The sequence below is a fragment of the Cololabis saira genome, chromosome 3 (assembly GCF_033807715.1).
Source record: "Cololabis saira isolate AMF1-May2022 chromosome 3, fColSai1.1, whole genome shotgun sequence".
NCBI lineage: Eukaryota > Metazoa > Chordata > Actinopteri > Beloniformes > Belonidae > Cololabis > Cololabis saira.
In genome coordinates this window covers 21,868,027-21,888,881 of record NC_084589.1, presented here as the reverse complement: position 1 = coordinate 21,888,881, position 20,855 = coordinate 21,868,027, and the positions used below count along the sequence as shown (strand labels likewise).

The 20,855-nt window shown below is 39.0% G+C and overlaps 2 protein-coding genes across 5 annotated transcripts; both read left to right on the top strand.

Annotated features, from left to right (window-relative positions):
• The first annotated feature begins 2,080 nt into the window (after nt 1-2,080).
• Nucleotides 2,081-10,900, top strand: znf576.2 (zinc finger protein 576, tandem duplicate 2). Of its 2 annotated transcripts, none has more exons than XM_061716524.1 (5): nt 2,081-2,169; nt 2,788-2,955; nt 5,057-5,172; nt 8,853-8,996; nt 9,139-10,900. In XM_061716524.1, exons 2-5 carry the CDS (start codon nt 2,820-2,822, stop codon nt 9,985-9,987), a joined length of 1,245 nt encoding a protein of 414 aa, XP_061572508.1. In that variant the 5' UTR covers nt 2,081-2,169; nt 2,788-2,819; the 3' UTR covers nt 9,988-10,900. The 2 variants fall into 2 exon arrangements, with proteins under 2 accessions (XP_061572508.1, XP_061572509.1); XM_061716525.1 differs by lacking the exon at nt 2,081-2,169 and adding an exon at nt 2,197-2,301.
• Nucleotides 10,901-12,434: 1,534 nt separating this feature from the next.
• Nucleotides 12,435-19,736, top strand: wu:fe05a04 (zinc finger protein 225). Of its 3 annotated transcripts, XM_061718305.1 has the most exons (5): nt 12,435-12,775; nt 15,374-15,685; nt 16,680-17,647; nt 17,878-17,908; nt 18,251-18,331. In XM_061718305.1, the coding sequence occupies exons 2-5, from the start codon at nt 15,376-15,378 to the stop codon at nt 18,259-18,261; spliced, it is 1,320 nt and encodes a 439-aa protein (XP_061574289.1). In that variant the 5' UTR covers nt 12,435-12,775; nt 15,374-15,375; the 3' UTR covers nt 18,262-18,331. The 3 variants fall into 3 exon arrangements, with proteins under 3 accessions (XP_061574289.1, XP_061574288.1, XP_061574287.1); XM_061718304.1 differs by lacking the exon at nt 17,878-17,908 and having other exon boundaries at nt 12,435-12,770; nt 18,251-19,736; XM_061718303.1 differs by lacking the exon at nt 17,878-17,908 and having other exon boundaries at nt 18,251-19,736.
• Nucleotides 19,737-20,855: the final 1,119 nt, after the last annotated feature.

Here is a 20,855-nt window from a genome sequence, read left to right as displayed (position 1 = left end):
TTCTTAAATTTGTTTAGTTTTTTTCTTCTTATTTGCATGGTAGACATTTTAACTTGCATTAGTAATATTATTATTGGTACATCTGCAACAGTTATTGTTTTTAAAGGTGTTTTCTAAACCCTTAAAATGATTTCTGCAAAATTAATCTTGTTAATTTATTGCTGTTTGAGAGCCCAGATGCCGCAGCCAGTCAGTGTTGGTTTTCAGCTCCTTTGTCTATTTTGTACAGAAAAACATAAATTTCAAGGATTTTGTGCAAAAACATATCCACCATATCTTTTTAATAAAAAAAAAATGTTACAGATCTGCTAACAGTCTTTCAGAGGGGTCTTCCCGTCTTCTGAGACGGATTGTTTATGTGGCCTCAGTACAAATCATGATACTTTTTTCTTCTTCAAATGTTTAAATACAGATTCGATTTGATTTCAAATACAAAATTTGATTTTAAAAGATAAAGATGTGGAATTCCTGTTTCAATATTTAATACTTATATATATTTACTGAATTCTAATGTGATCCAATTATCTCGTCCGCTGTATTAAAGTTTGGCGCAATTAATAATAAAAAAAAAAACATTTTGACTGAGTCGTCTTTGGTCACGTGACCCACAACCGATAGAACTGTGCAGTATAGAAAAGTTGACGAGTTGTTGTGATCTTAAATTGTAAGTCTGGCTGCTACACAGTAAAAAATATATATATTTATAGTGTGCTGCATGTGCTTTTACTTTATAGCACAGCACATCACTTATCATTGAGAAAATATATTTTGTCACTGTTATACTAGTAATCGACCAGTTGGCGTCATGTGGTCTGCTTTTGTGAAAGGATTAAGCCTGATTTATGGTTCCGCGTCACACCAACGCAGAGCCTACGGCGTAGGTTCTGCGTCGATTTTACGCGGAACCATAAATCAGGCTTTAGTCTTCAGTGCTGCTTTGTATCAATGACAAAAAAAAAACCTAGTGGGTCTGCATTCAAAAGTTTCAGTTTGTGTCCAAATAATAATCAATAATGAAAAAAAAAACAACCAGGAAAATATAATAACAAACAAATGCAGCCATCTTGATAGTAACTTTTTTTTATTAACAATTGCAAACATAACAATGATAAAAAAAACTTCACATTTTGCAAATTCACGTCGAATTATAACATATAAAGAGTACAACTCAAATAAAAAACAAAACAAAAAGCACAACACATTATAACCAGCCAGGGGGGATGAAATTATAACAGAAAGCCAAAACATTTACATACATTTATGGTTTTGATTGCCTTTGAATTATTAGAAAACTTAATAGAGTCCAGATACTGTTTTAATTCACAATGAAAAGTAAAAAAAGAGGGTTTTTTGCGTAAGAATTTAGATTTGTGGATGTGGAATTTTGCGAGGATAATCAACAAATTAATAATAAACGTTTCCTTTGGCTTTGTTCTAATTGTTACATGGTCAAAAACACCAAACAACACATCCTTCCAAAATAAAATAAAATCAATATCAATTCTTTCAGACACAAAATTACACATATCACTCCAAATAGTTTGAACAATGGGGCACAGCCAGAATAAGTCATTGTTTCCGAATTTGCAGAGCAAAAAGTACAGTTTGAATCAATATTTTTTTTGAATCTTTTTACAATGTGATCATTTGTAGGATAGAATTTATGAATTAATTTAAACGAAATTTCTTTAACTTTTGCCGCGTTCCATTTGTCCTCGGTAGTGGGGATTTCCCAGTTCCCAGTCGGAATTTTCAACTGGAACGCCCCTCGAAGTGGGATTTCCCACTGGGAAAGTGGGAGAGTCTTCACCACCCCCGAGTTCACATTCCAAGATGGCTGCCCCGGTTCTAAACAGTAGAAGAGAGCTTCGTAGCACTTCATTCTAGTTTTGGTCACACTAAATCAGTCGTATACAAGTATTGTTCGGCATATATATGGTGCTATAGTGTAATTTACATTTTTCATGTGGTATATGCGAACTACAAACTTGTTTACCTACTTTGTAACTGGAACGCTGATAACTCGGCTGTGACGTCATTCCCAGTTCCGAGTTCCGACTTCCGAGGTAAATGGAACGCAGCATAAACAGACTTGCACCAGGAAGTGTCCGATCTATGTGTTGTACTTCTAGGGTCAGCTCTGCTCAACTACCTTCAAACAGCGCGGAGGTAACGGACACACATTCACACGCTTATATGTCGGTTATTACAACTACCTGGCGGGTATCACGCTGATAAATCTAAGCCGTGTAACGGAGCCGACCCCCGAGCTGAAGCCCAGAGCAGCAGCGAGTTTGAGGAGTGAGTCCTCTCTGAATGGAGGATTGTTGTTAGCGCCAACTCCTGCAGAGCTAGTTAGCTCCCCGACTAGCCCGCACTTTGTTCACCGCTTCATTTAGACGCAAACGCTCCAAACTAACGGGGATCTGGGTGATTACGGGACGGCTTCAGCACACCGACTAGCCGGGGTTGAGGGGAGTAAGCGGACAGCCAGCAGCTTTACTGGGGGGTTTGTGTGAGGCTAGTTAGCTTAGCATGGCCTGAGCGTGATGAGAGCTCAGTAAACTTCAGGTTAGAGTTGGTACGGGTTAAAGTCGATCACACACGAGCGACTTCAGGGAATATTGATGTACACTTCACCCACGGTGTCTTAATGTGTGTTAGTGTGATTTGCTGCAGTAGTTGTTGCTCCATGCTGGTTCTGTTGGGTTTCCCGCTGTTTATCACTGTTATTTCCGCCTCATCACTCTTCATCCTCACTGGCTTTGCTTTATGTTTTTTTTTTAGGAAAGTTGCTGCCTGTTCGGGCCCCTGACAGCATGGACTCAGATATTCTGAACATCGAGGACATCGTGATGGGCCGGGCTCTGCCCGAGCCCCCCCAGCCCCCCCCGCCCAAGCCGGTCCAGGTCTACAGACCCGCTATGAACGGCCCGCTGCCCGCCGTGCAGTCCTGTAAGTGCTGCCCACGGGCACGAATATGTTTGATTGATTGATTTAATAATTTATTAGAAGAATTGCATAGGATCAGGTACAGTTTCATGACAGTACAGATTCGCTGATACAAAGTCAGCTAAAAGGCATTATTCCAAGAAAGCATTACACTTGTTTACATTGGAGACCTTTTTTTAAATTCATATAACATTGAATGACATACAGGTAAGAAGCAGTACTTTGTAGGGAAGATTGTAAAAAAAAAAAAGAAAAGGGGGGAATTACTGTTATTTTGCACCGAGAGAGACTAAAAAGGTGATGAGACAAATAGAATAAGCTAGGTAATATGAAACAAAAGCAGAAAACAAAACAAAAAACAAGAAACAATAATCAGAAGGAACAGCGGGATGTGCAGTAGAGGCTTTGATTATTCCCAGTTACGAGTAGCAGCCTCCTGTAGGTGCTTTTTAGGGCAGACTTGAAGGAGATTAGGGATTTGCTCTCTTTTATGGCTGTCGGTAAGGAATTCCACATGTTGGTAGTATAAGATATAAACGAATTTGATTATTGTGATTGATTAGTTGAATTAGTGCTGCCTATGGGCAGAAATATGTGCCACTAGAAACTGAATTTGAATAATTTATATTTGAATTTGAATTGCTCAACTTGAATAATTGCATTAAAAAACTGAATCTGAATCACATAATTTGAATTTGTATTGTTTAATTTGAATCATTGCATTGAAAAACTGAATCTACATTCAGTTCTCACAATTCAAATTCAGTTCTTGCAATTCAATTTCAATTTTACTGTGCCAGACATCCGGGTCTTCCCGAAGAAGAGCAATCGAGTGCAGATACAAAGAACTCCTTTTCACGTAGCCTACTATAACCTCCATTTTCTTTCAATTAGGGCTGTTCGATTTTGCCCAAAAATAAAATCTCGATTTTTTTCTCTCAAAATCCGATTTTCGATTACGATTACGATTATTTTGTGAATTGACAAAAGGCAAAGAAATGATTTCAAATATGCTGTTTTTTTATTGAACATTTGCCCCATTGGGCTTTAAGTGCAAACTTTGCTCTTATTAAACCAAAAATGAATGAATAAAGTGCAAAACTCTGTAAAATAAGTTGAAAAAAAGTTTTAAAAAATATAATAAAATATAAAGTTTTATCTCTGAAAAAACAAATCAGCACTTGCAAACATACCGTAAGTTATATTTCCAATTAAATAAAACAAGACATTTTCTAATTAAACTAAACTGGGTCTTTGCATGCTAAATAATAATGCAACCCATGAAGGAGGTAGAGGTGTGTAATGTCAGTCATTACATTTGCTGTTCACATTTGCAAGTTTTTTGCAAGGAACACGAGCCGGTCTACGGCATCTGGCTTGAGGGATGCCCGGTGGCATGTTACAACGCCCCCTCCTACACTAAAGAGCCTCTCCCATGGGGCACTTGTCGCAGGTATTGAGAGGTATTTCCATCAATCATTAATATGGTATCAATCAGTAATATGTGTGCAGACAAGGTTTAAAAAAAAAAAGTGAAAAATCGTTTTTTACGAGTTTCACGTTTTAACATCGTTCTAATTACATAATCGCGATTACAATTTAAAATCGATTAATCGAACAGCCCTAATTGCATTAAAAAAAGGTATAGTTGGTCACACACTCCTCAGCAGAAATTTTTCTACAAAACGGCAAGATATAAATCTACGCTTTTTACACAGAATGGAGAAAACACAATAGGATCGTTTATATCGTTGAAAGAAAATGGAGGTTATAGTAGGCTACGTGAAAAGGGGTTCTTTGTATCTGCACTCGATTGCTCTTCCTCCGGAAGACCCGGATGTCTGGCACAGTAAAATTGAATTTGAATTGTGAGAACTGAATGTCGATCAGTTTTTCAATGCAATGATTCAAATTAAACAATACAAATTCAAATTATGTGATTCAGATTCAGTTTTTTAATGCAATTATTTAAGTTGAGCAATTCAAATATAAATTATTCAAATTCAGTTTCTAGTGGCACATATTTGCTGCCCTGCTCACAGCTTTGGCTTCGGTTTCACGGCCAGATCCAAACGTTAACGATGCGTGTCTGTGACTCCTCCAGACCAGCATGAAAACCTGCAGTGTTTCCAGTGCTTCATCACGTTCTGCAGTGCCAAGGCGAAGGAAAGGCACATGAAGAAGAGCCACCGGGAAGAGTATAAACAACAGCTCCAGCAGGTACATGTCGCATCACTAATGGACACATAAACCAAAGTTGTGGCATGTGGTAAATCTGGGTTCAGTGAGCGAGGGGAAAAAAACCGAAAACAAATTCCCTGTCTGGCATGTTCATACTTGGCCGATAAAGCTTATTCTTAGGGTTGTCCCGATCAGGATTTCTTAGCTCCCGATAACTTGAGTTTGAGTATCTGTCGATCCCAATTTTTCCCGATCAGATACGTTATGGCAATGAAAAAAAAAAAAAAGAGAGAGAGAGGACTAAAACTCAAATTATCCCAAGTTTCTTTTATTGTCCATTGGAGAACAACATGGACATATATTTCAACAAAGCTTATCAGCACTGGTGCCACAAAATGTAAAAGCATGAAATTGTAAACTAAAACAAAAAGTGCAGAATAGTGCAATAACAAAAGTAAAAAAATGTAACTTCAAAAGAGGTAGTTGAATGACATCCTGTCAAACTCACAAACACAAGAAAATTAAAATACTTTTTGGCTTAACCTTAGTGCAACATTCTGAATGGCATGAAATGAATAGCAGTAGCTTAATGAACATGAACAGATATAAAATTTCACAATTCAAACATGTAAACCATGTTAGTTTCGCTTACTTCTGTAAGCGAACCTTGCCCCGTGTGAATGTGTATGAATGTTGGTGGTGGTTGGCGCGATATGGCAGCCCCACTTCCGTCAGTCTGCCCCAGGGCAGCTGTGGCTACAAACGTAGCTACCACCACCAGTGAGGATGTGTATGTATGAATGAATAATGATCTCTGTAAAGCGCTCTGGGTGCCTTGAAGGGCGCTATATAAATCCAAGTCATTATTATTCATTATTATTACTTCGACTTTAAATGCAACGATATATAAAATGATTTAATATCTATTAAAAACATTAATAACTAGGAATGTCCCGATACTTTTTTTGGCCGATACTGATGTTTTGAAAATGCCGTGATGGATTGATCGATCGGGGCAACACTACTTATTCTATTCTATTTGGTGTAGGGATCCTTGTTATCAATTGATCAGATAAATTATTGACCCATACAGGAGGAAAATAACATCATTTTTATCAGTCCATTGATAAATTGATAGGATTTCTTTCTGGCAGGCAGAGCCTTTTAAAAGTCTTTGTTGCCCTTTTTATATTATCTGTTGCACCTTATTGGCATGACTATGGACTGTAAAAAAAAATGTAGGACAGGCTATATGTGACATTACATGTAGGTTTTCTGAATAGGGCTTTTGAAGCCTCTTTTTTTCCCCTCGTACTGCACAGTGCCATGTTGAAAATGGGCTGAACAATCAGATCCAAGAAGCTGACTTTAAGTCATCAACTGTATGTCAGTTATTTGGCTCTGGGTACCAGCTCCTTCAACTGATCCCCGCTGGAGGAGCTGCGGAGCTGCAGGCAAATGTTTGAGCAGTATATCACGATTCAGATTTCATTTCATGGCAAAATCAGAAATGATCACTGTGTGACACTGGGTTTGTATAATTTACTGACTGCTTCACTAGGCTTCATTGCATGATAGGCACTTACAAAATGGCATTCTGTAACATTTGCATAGAAGTGGGCCACCAATTTTATTCCAACAGGCCTTACATACTGGCCCAAGGAAGAGAGCAAAATCCCACAAACGTGTGTCCTCACCAGCTGCTGGTTCATTTATGAGTGGCCTTTAACTACAAAGGCAGAATGTCCCTGCAGCTCTGCTTATGACTGGTCACCACACATACAACATGATGAGAAATTTGTTAAATTCTCACTAAGTTACAGAATTGGGGGGAAGCCCTACGTACACGACTGGTCTCTCCTTTTTCACAACTTTTGGTCTACCTCCGGAGGTTGAAAAAAGAGGTGATCAGATTTTACATCTTTGCAGAAAGTGGCTCTTACGTACAGGCACCGTGACGGGGAAAAAGGGAAAATGTTCCACAAAGAAATGCCAGTGTGTAAGCGTCTGATGACAACTGATGAGGACATCATTAATTGTTAGTCAATGGCTAAGGTGTTGGCCCATCAAAGGTTACATTTATTCCTTTATGTAAATTCACCTGATGAGGTATAATAAATACGCTCAGAAGTTATATTGTTGGTGATTGGGCAGGATCATGGCATGGGGCCCTGCCTGCCTGGCCGGAAATGTACGCTAACAGCACAGCATTGGAGATCACACGCTAATCTGGTTATTTTTCTCGGTGCTGGCACATGACAAACACCGCTCCTGTTTGCTAATCATGTTCAGAGATGAGGTAAGAAGATTTAACTCAACCGGTCCTATATCTCACTTGAAAGGTGCTGTATTAAAATGATTATGAAGCAGCAGCTAGCAGCACTAAGGCTACAACCAATAACACAGTGCATTGACATTCCCACTCAGCAGACGTTTAAAACTGAAAGTTTTCTAGAAACAGCAGAATAGGTAAATGTAATGTTGAGGAATTGATTATAATTAATACTTTTGTGAACACATGTTGATGATGCACTTAATTTAGTGATTTATTTATTTAAGGGATTGACATGTCAGGGCTCTTATATATTTTTGTTTTAATTGTGTGATCTGACATTAGTGAATTGGATTTACTAAATTCAAATGTAAGTAAGTTTAGCTCAATAGTATTTTTGTTTTTTTATTTTAATATGCGGCAACTGTACATAGGCCTCAAGTTTAAGCATCGTAAAGTAATTGGTGAATAGATTTTTGCCGTGGTCAATCACAATAGATTTTTGTTTCAACCAATTCCCCAAGTTTGATATGAAGCAGCCCAAGTTTATCCCAAAGCTATATAATGTTTATAAAGTATTGTGGAGCCACACACACACACACTTGCTTTTATATTTTGACCAAAGCATATTTTAGTTTAACATGCACCCTTCAGTTTATATTTTTTTGCGGTAGATTTAAAGGAGATATATTGGCTCAGTTCCATGCTGTCTTCATGAAAAGTCTATATGTGCTTTGGTCAAAATACTGTAAATAAACAGTTGATAAACACCCTTTTCAACCACGTCTTTATAGTTCTGCGTATAGCGGCCAGTTTTACAGGGTGGAAGTCAGATTTACAACTCCACCCCTCTCCTCCACCAGGGCTATATCTATATCTTCAGGGCTATTTGAAATCAGTGTTGCAACTCTGCACTACCCACTTCCGTGGTACTGCATCTGCAACATGAAAGCAAGTTGGTTGGATATAAAGAAAGGGAAGATGGATGGTTCTACTCTGATCAGGGTCGGTGTTGTCGCAGTATCCTGCAGATCTGAATGGCTCAAGAATGAGACATTTCCAGACCTAGGCTGACTCAAACAAAGTGACATGGTTGAGTTATAGACCTATATAATGTAAGACCTAAAAATGTTTTCAAGCTAAAGTTTGTTTTTTCCCATGTCTTTCATATTCAGTCATTTTTTTAATTGTTTATATTATTCGGTTAATCGTATTGCAGAACAAGTTCGTGGTAATACTCAGCACCAAATCCACACATGCTCAAAATACATTATCTTCATTGTTCAGTTGTAATTCTGTTTCAGAAATATAAGCTTTATTTTCAGCAATTAAAGATAAACTACATACCATCTAGATGCCACCTATCTTTGAGAATAAATGGAATCTGATCATCTTCGGTCATAAATCATTGTAATTTATTGCTTTTCCTTACTTTATCACTTTGCAGGGAAACACACTGTTCACATGCTACGTGTGCGATCGCACATTTCCATCATCTGAGGAATTGACACAACATCAGCCAACACACAGCAAAGATGACAAGCCTTTCAAATGTGTGCATTGCAAGGAGAGCTTTAAAACGTTCTCTGAGGTAAGCATATTCTAGCAGGATTAGAACCATACATTAGCAATTATTCCTGTATTGTTTTGTCTTCTTACAATAATGTATTTTAAACTATATATGTTTTAGTCTGTTAGTAATTTTGTGTCCGTTTTTATTCCTCACTTTGCAGCTCACCGGCCACAGAAGACAGGTGTGTCCAGAGAGGCAGATGGTTTGTAAAGATTGCAATGAAGTGTTCCGTAGTCCTGGACTGCTGCGTGCTCATCGCCTGACCCAGCATCCCCGCCCAGATGTAGAGACCGTAGAACAGCCAGAGGATCCTACGAAAACCCATCGCTGTAAGAAGTGCGGCCAGGGATTTGAAGCTGAATCCGAGCTGCTAGCACACCAGGAGAAGTACCCCGAAGGTCAGCAGTGCAACGGCAACGCCAACGCGTCACCCATCAAGAAACGGGGACGGCCCGCCAAAGCTGAAGACCCAGCCAGCGGTGACAAAAAAGTGAAGCGAAAGAAGAAGGACGAGGCAGAGGAGGCAGCGGAGGCAGCTAAGGCCAGCAGCACGTCAGAGTCAGCAGAACCTCTGGCAGAAGAAAAGGGAAAAGCAGGTGGAGCAAAGCGTGGCCGTCCTCCTAAAGCGGCGCCAAAATCAGAAATGGAAGAAAAAAAAAGTTCTGAGGACGACAGTGAATCTACAGCAAAGGAGAAGAAACCTAAAGCAGACCCTCCTCCTGGCCGTCATCACCCCTGTCCTGAGTGTGAGCTCATGTTCCCTGGCTTGGTTCAGCTCCGCACTCACAAGAAGGAAAAACACGCCCCGCGGAAAGCCCATCCCTGTGAAGAATGTGAGGAGAGCTTCGCACGTCCTGAGCAGCTGGATGCCCACATGTCCCGGGCTCACGCTGTCGGCCGCTTCGCCTGTCCAACTTGTGGGAAGAGCTTCAGCCGCGAGCGCACATTGAAAGCTCACCAGAAAAGCCACCCAGAGGAAAAGCCTGAGAATTCAAGTGGAAAGAGATAATTGACAAACCAGGACCCTGCATAAAGTTTGTGGTTTTTGAATATTTTAGTAATAAATTGTCCCTTTCTGTTTTTCCTTTTATTTTGGGAGACCTCATGGTCGCAGTGAGGCTGGGATTGCTTTGGAGAATCAATTTTTTTGGCAGGCTGTTGCATTGAAAGTTGTTTGATCATGAGCTGTTGAAATTTTGGACACACGTCCTCTAAAATTGACTAACCAAGTACTGAATCCAAATATTACACTGTCATAAAACATAGTTTATTTGTACAAACAAAAAGAAATTGTTTTGATTAACTTTTTAAATGATTTGTTTTTCTTTTTAGAGTGAAGTGTGTTTTGGTATGAATATATTACCTGGTGTCTTGAGTTAATGAACTTGCCTTGTGGTTTAAAGTTAATTTTCCTCTTGTTTTCCCCCTAAACAGATTGGAAAAGTTACTATTTTTAAGTAAATTAGATGCCTCGTAGTGATGCTATGTGTAGGCAATAAAAAAAGAAATGTATCATGTACAGCTTCTTGTTCATTTTTACATGATTTTTAGTTTCTAAATTAAATTTTAAACTTAAAAGTTCTGCTAAAAATATTACCTTGGCTAAGTACTCCAGATTGGAGTGGTTGGCATGTGAGCAAAATTATCCAGATGATCCATTATTATCCTAATTATTTCTTCTGTTAAAATTTACTCATGTTTTTTTGTTTTTTGTTTTTTACACTTTTAAAAGTGATTTTTTTTTTTTCACGTCTTAGCATTTCTTAAAAAGCACTCATGGCTCTGTAATGCCCTGCAGTTTCATAAAGAACAGTGTGTATCATATTACTGATTGGATTGTTCCTCTCCCTGTTGCAATGTGTTTGGACACTTCAAAGTTGTAATAAACCATGCTGTCCCGTGGGAGGCTGCTGAAGAAATGAGTCAGGTTTTATGTCTTTACTCTCATTTCTGAGTCAGGAAAATAACCTGCAATAACCTGTAAACTTGAATTGTATTTTTTATTTCTTGATTTGTAATCTCAACGTGGAAGAGAGAAAACTTTTTGAAAGCACAGCCACTGGTTTCTTTTTGAATGTGGCTGATTGGGTTGAAGTGTTTAAGTGAGATTTCATTTTATCCACATGTGCCTTTCTTTGCCACCTGAAGGAAGATTGTAGAGCAAAAATAATTAGCTCTATTATTAGATGGTAAGGAGTGTAAACTTGTTTTATAAACCAAAACTATATAAAATAAAGCAGCTTTGAGTTGGAAAGGAAAATGTTTGCAGTAAAATGGCAATTATTGTGGGCACAGTGCGCGATGAGGCTGCATCAAAAATTTAATTCAATTCGGTTGTAATTAATCCCCAAAGAAGAAAAAAAAACTATTTAGCTATTATTGAGTTTTCTTGTCATTGCAGATAGTTATAGCTGTGGGCAGGAAGGATCTCCTGTAGCAGTCTGAAGATACTCGGCCTCTGACTGAACACTAGTGAATTACTGTGTTGTGAACGGGATGCTCATTGTTTTTTATTTTATGAAGCATCCTCTTTTGTACAAGTGCTCCAAGGTTCCAAAATAGTCAGGTCTTTTTTTAGTTTTAACTTCAATGATAGGATGCCATCACTTGGATTGAGTCCCTACAGGTGAACCAACGTCATTTTGGCTTTGCATTCTATAAAAAAAAGGGATAATTTGTACACACTTCCTTTCAGTCACCACCATCTTATAATTCTATACAAGTCAACTACCGATGTGAACATTGTCAGTAGACGCAAAAGGGAAGAGATATCGTGACCTATGCTTCTATAGAACTTTATTGGTACGTATATATTTATGACAAAATAAGCAATTTTTAGAAGTACAGGCCAAGTTTACACTTCTTATTATCTAACAAGGCCTATAATTCCAGGATGTTCCTATTAAATGGAATTGCATGGAGATATACAATCAATTATCACTTTCTTTCTCTCCCTTATGACTTTGACTCATTATTTATATATTTTTTATTAGTACAATTGAAAAAAGGACACTGGCTTTCTGAAAGAAAAATGACTATGAATACTAATTTTCTTTCTGAAATGATGTAATATGAAGGACCGTTTTTATGTTGGGTTTTAAAGTTAATTGTATTATCTTATATAGAGCATTATCGGGACAGATGAGGCATAGTTAGAAGATAAAATGTCAATTTGTGGAAAAATTAGCAAAATATGATAAGATACCTTTGTCATAGATTAGATAATGGGGATGTCTGATCACTTTAATCAGTTTCATTACACGATTACGAATTCTTATCCGATAATTATCTCACGTACTACTACTGACATTACTACAATAAATAGGATTCATAAAGATTAAGCACACCTGAGCAGCGTGTGTGGTGTAGTACCACTCCAGGACGGCAGGTGCGCTAAAGAGCCCTGTCCGTAGCCTCCTGCTGCTGCACGTTTTACGTGAGCCATTGTTGTCTCGGTGCTGGATCGATACTTGCGGTCGGGAAGGAGTGAGCGCACATTTCTAATTGGAAACTTCATGTCGCCCAAATTTACGGCGGTGTGGGGGAACAATTTGGTTTTTGCCTCTAAATCGCGTGACGGGTGTGTTATCGCGATAGGTGAGACTAGGCGTGAGGGTGCAGCAGGTAAACAGGTAAGGCAGGTGTAGCTGCGGCCGCTCACTCCGGCTCCTCCTGGCAGGGAGACGCTATCGCTCTGATGGAAGTTCCTGGAACATCTAGATAAACATTTAAAACGTAAGAAGAACCACATTCCTCCCCCCTACACACGAATGTAGTCGATTGAGAAGTGAGGTAAGGTGAGTTGATTATTTCTGTACATAATTTGTTTTGTCTGCACACGTCACACCTTCTCCCACGTGTTGTTTCTGATGATGACATCCACGTCAGTGCTGTAAGCTCTATCATAAACATGTATATGTCTATGAGCTCTATGCTCAGCCCAATATGCTTGCCCGTAGATTCCATATGTGCACAGCTGATTCAGTGGCGTCAATTCAGTCTTACTAAGGTATGGCAAGGTTACGAGTCACAGAACTTAACTAGAGTATCAATCAACACGTCCAGCAAATATTCATCACAGAAGTCTGATATGTAGCTTATCTGTGTGGTCAAGAAAATTGGAACTTTTTCAAATGCAGTCTCGCTCACTGCAAAAACTCAATCTTGCCCCGGTTGAATTGGTTTGATATTGGATATTGGATATTATGAATTCAACACCCTTAAAACTTGTGATACATACCACTGATTTTGGTCAAACCACTTGTGATGTGTTCATGGTCCTCTAGACTATATATCACAAAACAGTAATTATTAAAAAATCTTATATATGGGCTGATTTAATGTGGTTTAATTTATTCAACACCCATAAAACTTGTGATACATACCACTGATTTTGGTCATATTGCTTGTGATGTGTTCATGGTCATCTAGACTATATATCACAAGAGAGTAATTATTATAAAATCATATTATGGGCTGATTTAATGAGGTTTAAAGAAAACAATCAGTGTTATGTATCACAAGTTTTATGGGTGTATATATGATTTTTAAATCAGCCCATATAAATGCCCATATTTATGATTTGTTTTAATAATTACTGTTTTGTGATATATAGTCTAGATGACCATGAACACATCACAAGTGGTTTGACCAAAATCAGTGGTATGTATCACAAGTTTTATGGGTGTTGAATTCATAATATCCAATATCAAACCAATTCAACCGCGGTCAAAATCTTACCAGGAATATTTGTCTCATTTCTAGTTAAAATGTCTAATTTTTAGTCAAAAAATCTCATTACACTTAAAACAAGAGTCATTACCAGAAAAATAACTTATTTGACCAATTTCACCTGTTTCAAGTAAATTTTCACTTGAAATAAGTAGAAAAATCTGCCAGTGGAACAAGATTTATCTTCTCATTACAAGCAAAAAAATCTTGTTCCACTGGCAGATTTTTCCACTTATTTTAAGTGAAAATCTGCTTCAAACAGGTGAAAATGGTTGTTTTGAGTCTTGTCTTAAATGTAATGTAATGTTTTTTTTACTAAAAATTAGACATTTTAACTAGAAACAAGACAAATATTCTTGTTAAGATTTTGAGTTTTTGCAGTATAATAACTAGTGAAATCGATCATGTTGTTCTGATTTGCATTTGTAGTTATTCTATATGTATTAAGTAATAGAATAATCAATACAAATAGACACAGAGTAATTCCATAAATGTATTTAAAAAACAAACATTTACATTTTCCCTTGAAGCCAAGGTGTAGGTGTGGCGGCTGCCGTACCTTGCCATACCCAATTGACGCCCCTGAGCTGATGTTAAAGTAAATCTATTGTGTACATCTCTTTACACAGCTCACCTTTGGTGTAATTATACCACCAAAGCCAAGCTAAAGAAGTTGCAGGTAGCATATAATGATGCGTTCAGGATCCTCCTTACGCTTCCAAGATGGACAAGTGCAAGCACTTTATTTGTTAATTGTTATGTCCCCACCTTACATGCTCTGCTGAGGAATTTTATGTTTACATTTATGTGTCTACTCCATGAGTCAGAAAATTCTCTAATAACTGCACTCACTAACATCAAACGGAGTGATACAAGGTTCACATCTGGACTATGGAAACATTGGAACAGATGTTTGCATGTATTTTAAAGAGAGCCATAAGAATTGAAAAGAGAGCCATAAGAATTGTAAAGAGAGCCATAAGAATTGAAAAGAGAGCCATAAGAATTGTAAAGGGAGCCATAAGAATTGTAAATAATTCAAAATACTGCGACCCAACGAACCCACTCTTCATTAAACTAAATACCTTAAAATTTGTAGATCTAGTTGAGCTAAGGACTTCTCTTATAATGTATAAGGCACACAACAACCTGCTTCCTTACTGCATTCAGGAAATGTTTTCACCCAGAGAAAGTCGGTATGAACTCAGGGGAACTTGTATGTTTAAAAAAATAAAGGTAAGGACAAACTTTAGAAGTAGATGTGTTTCTGTTAAAGGGGTAAACTTGTGGAATAGTCTCTGTAATGAGCTAAAAATGTGTAGTTTTATCTGCAAATTCAAAAAAATGTTTAAACTTAGGGCAATTAGGGCAGCTTCTCCTGTAAATCCTCTATATCACATGCTCTTGTTGTAATTGATCTCTGTAATACCTTTTATTTTGATTTGTTGTGATGTAAAAAAGGGTAGGCATCATATAAGCTACGACTTCAGTCTACACCTTTTTTGGTTAATTTATTTATATATCCAGCTTTACTGTGGTGCATGTTTTGATTGACTAATGGACCAAAATAAAACTAACTAACTATTTTAATGTGTGACCTGTAATTTTTATGTATTTTATATGGAACCTTTTGAGTCTGTAATAAAGTATTCATTCATTCCTAGTCATGTCGGCCGACACCCTGGACCTCCAGCTCACGGAGCTGGGCTTCCCGCAGCTCCTGCAGCCCGAGCACCCCGAGCACCCTGAAGAGGAACCCACACCACCCCAGGACCCGTGCTCAGAGTCCGAGGTACACGACCCCGTTGAAGAGACCCCCCGCTTGGAGGAAGATGGACCCCCCGCCCACGAGGACGGACCCGCACACCTGCAGCAGGATGCTGGCGACGACTCTGATGACAGCGAGGTTTCAGAGTTGTACGAGGAAGAAGAACTGGACGACGAGGACGATGACGACGAGGAAGAACTCAGCAATGGTATGATAAACATTTGAACACGTAACTAAAACTCACATTCCCCTTTCTGGAATGCTTAAGTATTAGTTTCAAATAGGGGTGGGACGATACGGGTAACTCACGATTCAATACTGTGGCAATGTGTGGCCCGAGATAACGATAATATCACGATATCTACGATATTCGATAAAATGTAAGAAATTTCATCAACGATATATCACGATCTATGTGAATGAAAAAGAAAAAATACCCAACAAAAGGAAAATGTCTGTAATTATGCATTTATTCGATGCCAAAACTTCATACAATGTACAAAGAAAGTGCATTTATATAGAGCATCACTGCCTCCTAGGCTGGAAAATGTAAACACTGTACAGCTGGACAGATTAAAGTGCATGGACATTAATAACATGTTTTATATAAACCAGGACAGTGCACTGCTTTGTTTCTAATACTGAAAAGTCAGTAAGCAACTTAATTTTGCATAATAACTCACTGCCTCCTAGTCTTGTAAATGTAAACACTGTACAACTGGACAAATTGAAGTGCATGAACAATAGTGGGGTGACAACCGCGTAAATCCATTATGTGTGTTGTAATAAAATATCGATATTTGCCGTCAGTTTATCGATTATTTATTGCGACAGAGAACGCAACAATATATATTTTTTTCTCCCCACGATTAGTTTATAATGGTTAATATTAACGTCCCTCAATATAATGCATGAAAATACTTTCATAATTCGTTGCAGTGACATGTCTGGCTCAATTGTAATACATAAAAGAAGTCATTTAACCTCAAACAAATTTTTTTTTTTCCTCTTTAAACCATGAACCATCCTTGCTCATTATTGTATTGATTCCAACTATTCCCGCTGAAGTATCAAAAGTATGATTATTAATGGATATCTGATTCTGTTTCCAACAAATATCACCTTTCACATTCTCTCATTCAAGCTGAATGTGGAGCTTCATGCTTGATCTACTCACCAACTCTCCCATCTCTGGTCCCCAGACCCGAGTCATGCAGGTGACTACTGCTGCAGCATCTGCGACCTCCAGCTTCCCTCCAAATTCAAGCTCCAAGACCACATGAACCTGCACACTGGAATGCGCCCATACCGTTGCGCTGAATGTGGGAAGCGCTTCTGTCAAATACACAACTACCGCGTCCACCTTCGCACGCATGCCAAATCCAAAGTGGAGCACCACTGGTGCCGCATCTGTCTGACCGGCTTCAGTTCGCAGGATTATCTGAAACGTCATCTGGAAAAAGTCCACCTGGAGGACTTGTTTTACGAATGTGACCTGTGCAAACGTGTGTTTACCTCTCTGGGGGCTTGTCAGAATCACATACAGATGCACAAGTGCGTGGTGAATATAATGTGTGAAACATGCGGCCGCAATTTCCGGTCGCAAAAGTCCCTTGCGCGTCACAGGAAAATGAAATGCAATCTCAGTTTTAAATGCACAGATTGCTCGACGGTCTTTACCACCAAGAACGCTCTGCTGAAACACAGCTTCTCTCACCTTGGCCTGCTGCCGTACACGTGTATACGGTGCAGCTGCCATTTTCGCCTGGCAAAGCTGTACCGCCAGCACAAGTGTGAACCCCAGCGTATACACTGCGTGGCATGTCTGAGGGAGTTCCTCAGTCAGGAGGACTTCCAGCGGCACAAAAAGGACACGGGCTGCTGGGGCAATCAGGGGGCTACCCAGAAGACGGATGAGATCCGGTGTTTGGAGTGTGGCCAGAAGTTTGACACCTCAGAAGAGCTGAAGAAGCATGCTGGCGCTCACCAGAGGGTGCTGAAATGTGCAGAATGTGGAAAGGGGTTCCGGTCAGCCTTGCTGCTCATGTCCCACATGGGCGGTCACGCCGGCAAGTCCCCCTGCTTATGTCAGAGCTGTGGAGTGGGCTTCCCCCACCAGCAGAACTACGACAGCCACCTCAGGACCTGCGGGCAAACACCTCCTTCTGCAGTGAGTTGTGGGGACTTGGGAGTGCCTTAAATGCATTACATAATAATGGTTGCACAACTGCTACTTGTTTTACAAAACAGTATGCAAATTAAGTACATAACATAAGCAGTTCCTGTCCTAGCTGGTTAGTATGCAAGCAATTCTATGCTATAGTTTTTTTTTTTTTTCGTAATAGTTGTATTGTGTTCATCATGTCTTCAGATTGATATCCTATGGTTTCTTTTTTTCAGACAAAGTTCCGACTTCTTCGTCAGACGGAAGGTAAGAAGTCGGAACTTTGTTTGAAAAAAAGAAACCATAAGATATAGTTTGTTTGTTTTTTTCCATCGTGCAGGTCATTAATCAGGGTTATTTGCATGGAGGATTAGAGAGTTAATCTGAGTATGCATAATTAATACAAATAGCCAGGTTTCTGTTTGGGGGCATGTGTAACACTCCCCATTCAGGAATGTATCAAACCCTTAAAATATAATTTAACTGTGCACTTGAAGAAGCATGCACATTTCGCACAAACTTTAAATCTTTCCGCTGATTTGCATGTGACACGTCAGCTCTGTATAGCAGGTTGAATGACTGGGAAGTTGTTGTGGTCTTCTATTTCAGAGTGTTCCTAAGAAACGCCAGACCTTGAAGAGCGCTCAGCCTGAGAAAAATCGCAAAGATCGCAGTTTGGAACCCGATGCATCAAATGCAGCAAACACAGCTGCTGTGGCTGATGTTGTGAACAAACCTGCTGGACCTGCACCAGCGAGCCATTCCAGCAGTCCTGGACTTGTGAAAAAGGGTGTGCCTGCAGCCTCTGGTCCATCAGAGGGAGTGTGGAGTCTAACTCTCAATGAAAACCCGCCTCCTGGAGCCAACCTTGTCTTGTTTCTTCCCGTCTGTCCTTCCCAAACTGACGAGCCACCGCGCTCTTCTGCGATCCTTCAAACACTACCAGTCGCACCAGGGCACGCTCTGCCTCGAGCTTCTACATCCCCAGTGTTGAGCAGTGGATTGTTTGGGGCGAATTCTGCTCTTAGCGTGGCGCACACCCCCCCTCTGGAGTTGTTGACTGAGAGTAAGGAGAATATGCCGGCACCTCTGGATTTGTCTAAAAAGTGTAGCTCATCCGAGTCTGCCGTGAGCAGCGCTCCTTGTCCTCCAATTAAAAGCGAGCCAGAAGAAGTTGAAGTCTCAGGTCAAGCTTATGTTACGGAAGCACAAGAAATTAAAAGGTTTGATGGCAGTAAAGAGATTATAAAAACAGAGGGAGACACATACTCTCAATCGAAGCGGTTAAAAATGCACCCTACGATTCTGTCTCTTCTCTCTACTAAAACTTCTCCTGGACTAACGGTAGATGTAAAGAAAGAACCTGGTCCTGATGCTGATGTGTTATCGTCCAGGTCCAGCCAGCTGATAGACCACGGGCCAGGGAACAAAATTAAAATGGAAGCTGAGATTTCTAGTTCCTATGCTAGTGCCTGTCCTGAAATGGAGAAATGAAAGACCTTTTTTTAAAAGAATCACGTATTTGCAATAATCAAATAAACCAAATAATAGCACTGATGGTATAAGGTACTGATGAGTTTTCTGTACAGCACTGTCCCATTATTACTAGCCAGGTTTTTTGCTGTTATTCCTACTTGCACAAGTAGAAACTTAATATCTGTGTCGTTACTGTGACTTTTGTTAAGTGCATATGATTTCTTTTTTTTATTTTTATGTTATTTATACAAAATATTCAGCACTTTTTCTTAGCTGGGTCAGGCTTTGTGCAGCTATGTTATGCAGGATTTCTCTGCATAAATGAATATTCTTGATACCTGTCGATACATCCTTATCTTTGTATTTGTCTTTCTTAGGGATTTGTCTGAATTATTCTTAATAATGGGTATACTTTTTTTTTTCATACAGGAATTGAACATTATAGGTGATACTGACATTTGGTCACATTATGATAAAATGCTCTGAATGTTTGTCTCCTACTGGTACACTGTTTTTTTTCTGGAGGCAAATAAACATTTGTTTGGTACTGCATTCCTCAGTAAAGAATTTGCCTCAGTTGTTATTCATAATTGCATTTTTGTGCATATTTTGTGTATATAAAGAGTCAAAAATGCCTCGTCTTTCTCTATGAAAATAAAAGTAAACAGAATAAACGGCAGTAAAGAAAAAGTAATGGCTATCATAAAACACAAACTCATAACTGATTTTTTTTTTTTAGGTGAAATACAGAAGATGTTTTTATGAAGACGTCAAAATTATCGATGCACTAAAACTTTTAGAAATCTCAGAACAGATCTCTATTAATAGTTGTCCTAACCATTGAGACTGACAGCTAGATGTTTTTCTGAAGAAAGGGACAAACTAAAGAATTGAAATTAAAATGGCCATTTTTGCAGCTGGATGCCCACATATGTACTTATTTTTCACAGTTATTGAAGAGGTTTCACCTTTAAACCTGAAGCTTCATTCCAGTCAGAACTGAAGACAGGTGACATGTCTACATGACCCCCCCCCCCCCCTCAAAGAAAAAAAATGCAGACTATCTGCCAATGTTTCAGCTTTTAAGGATTCTAAAATTGCATTGGACTCTGTTTACTTGGGTTTTGATGGATGCAGGGTTTTTCTCCTCTCTTTTTTTGTTCTTTCCCCCCTTCATAGTCAATCATTTTGTTCCATGTATTGATCTTACTCATCATTCATGTTGGATGCCCTTCCTGACAGAGTTCTGCCATTATTCCGGGCTTGGCACCAGCACCATGATTGGTCAGGGCAATAGGGGCTACACAGAGTTCAGTGATCTGTCTAGACTCTAGAGACATGTTGGGGGTGGGGATTAACCTGACAAACTTTAAGATGGAGAGCAATTACCTATAAATGTTACACCATGGTCATATTGGAATATATCTACTTTTAGTTATTGGACCACTTTCTGCTGAGAGTGGGATGGTTTGCAGGCTTATAGCAGTTGTTTGACAAATACCCTATTTACACCGAATACAGTGGACTCTGGGAAAAAAAATCACACAAACAGAGTGAAAAATACACCCCCAGAGCAGGAACTTGAGGTAAGAAAGTTTGGTAAATCTATGATTAATAAAGCTAAAACAAAATCTTTTTTGTTTCATAACCAGCAAGACATGGGGAGAATGAACAAAATCTGAACTAAAAGGAGTGAAAGGGTTGAGGAATTTAATAAAGGCATAATAAAGTTCATAGT

Coding starts and splice junctions, on each gene's coding strand:
- znf576.2 (XM_061716524.1), top strand. CDS start 2,820: ATGGACTCAGATATTCTGAACATCGAGGACATCGTGATGGGCCGGGCT. Junction 5,173..8,852: donor ATAAACAACAGCTCCAGCAG/GTACATGTCGCA, acceptor ATCACTTTGCAG/GGAAACACACTGTTCACATG. Junction 8,997..9,138: donor GCTTTAAAACGTTCTCTGAG/GTAAGCATATTC, acceptor CTCACTTTGCAG/CTCACCGGCCACAGAAGACA.
- wu:fe05a04 (XM_061718304.1), top strand. CDS start 15,376: ATGTCGGCCGACACCCTGGACCTCCAGCTCACGGAGCTGGGCTTCCCG. Junction 15,686..16,679: donor CGAGGAAGAACTCAGCAATG/GTATGATAAACA, acceptor TCTGGTCCCCAG/ACCCGAGTCATGCAGGTGAC. Junction 17,648..18,250: donor GGCAAACACCTCCTTCTGCA/GTGAGTTGTGGG, acceptor CTTCTATTTCAG/AGTGTTCCTAAGAAACGCCA.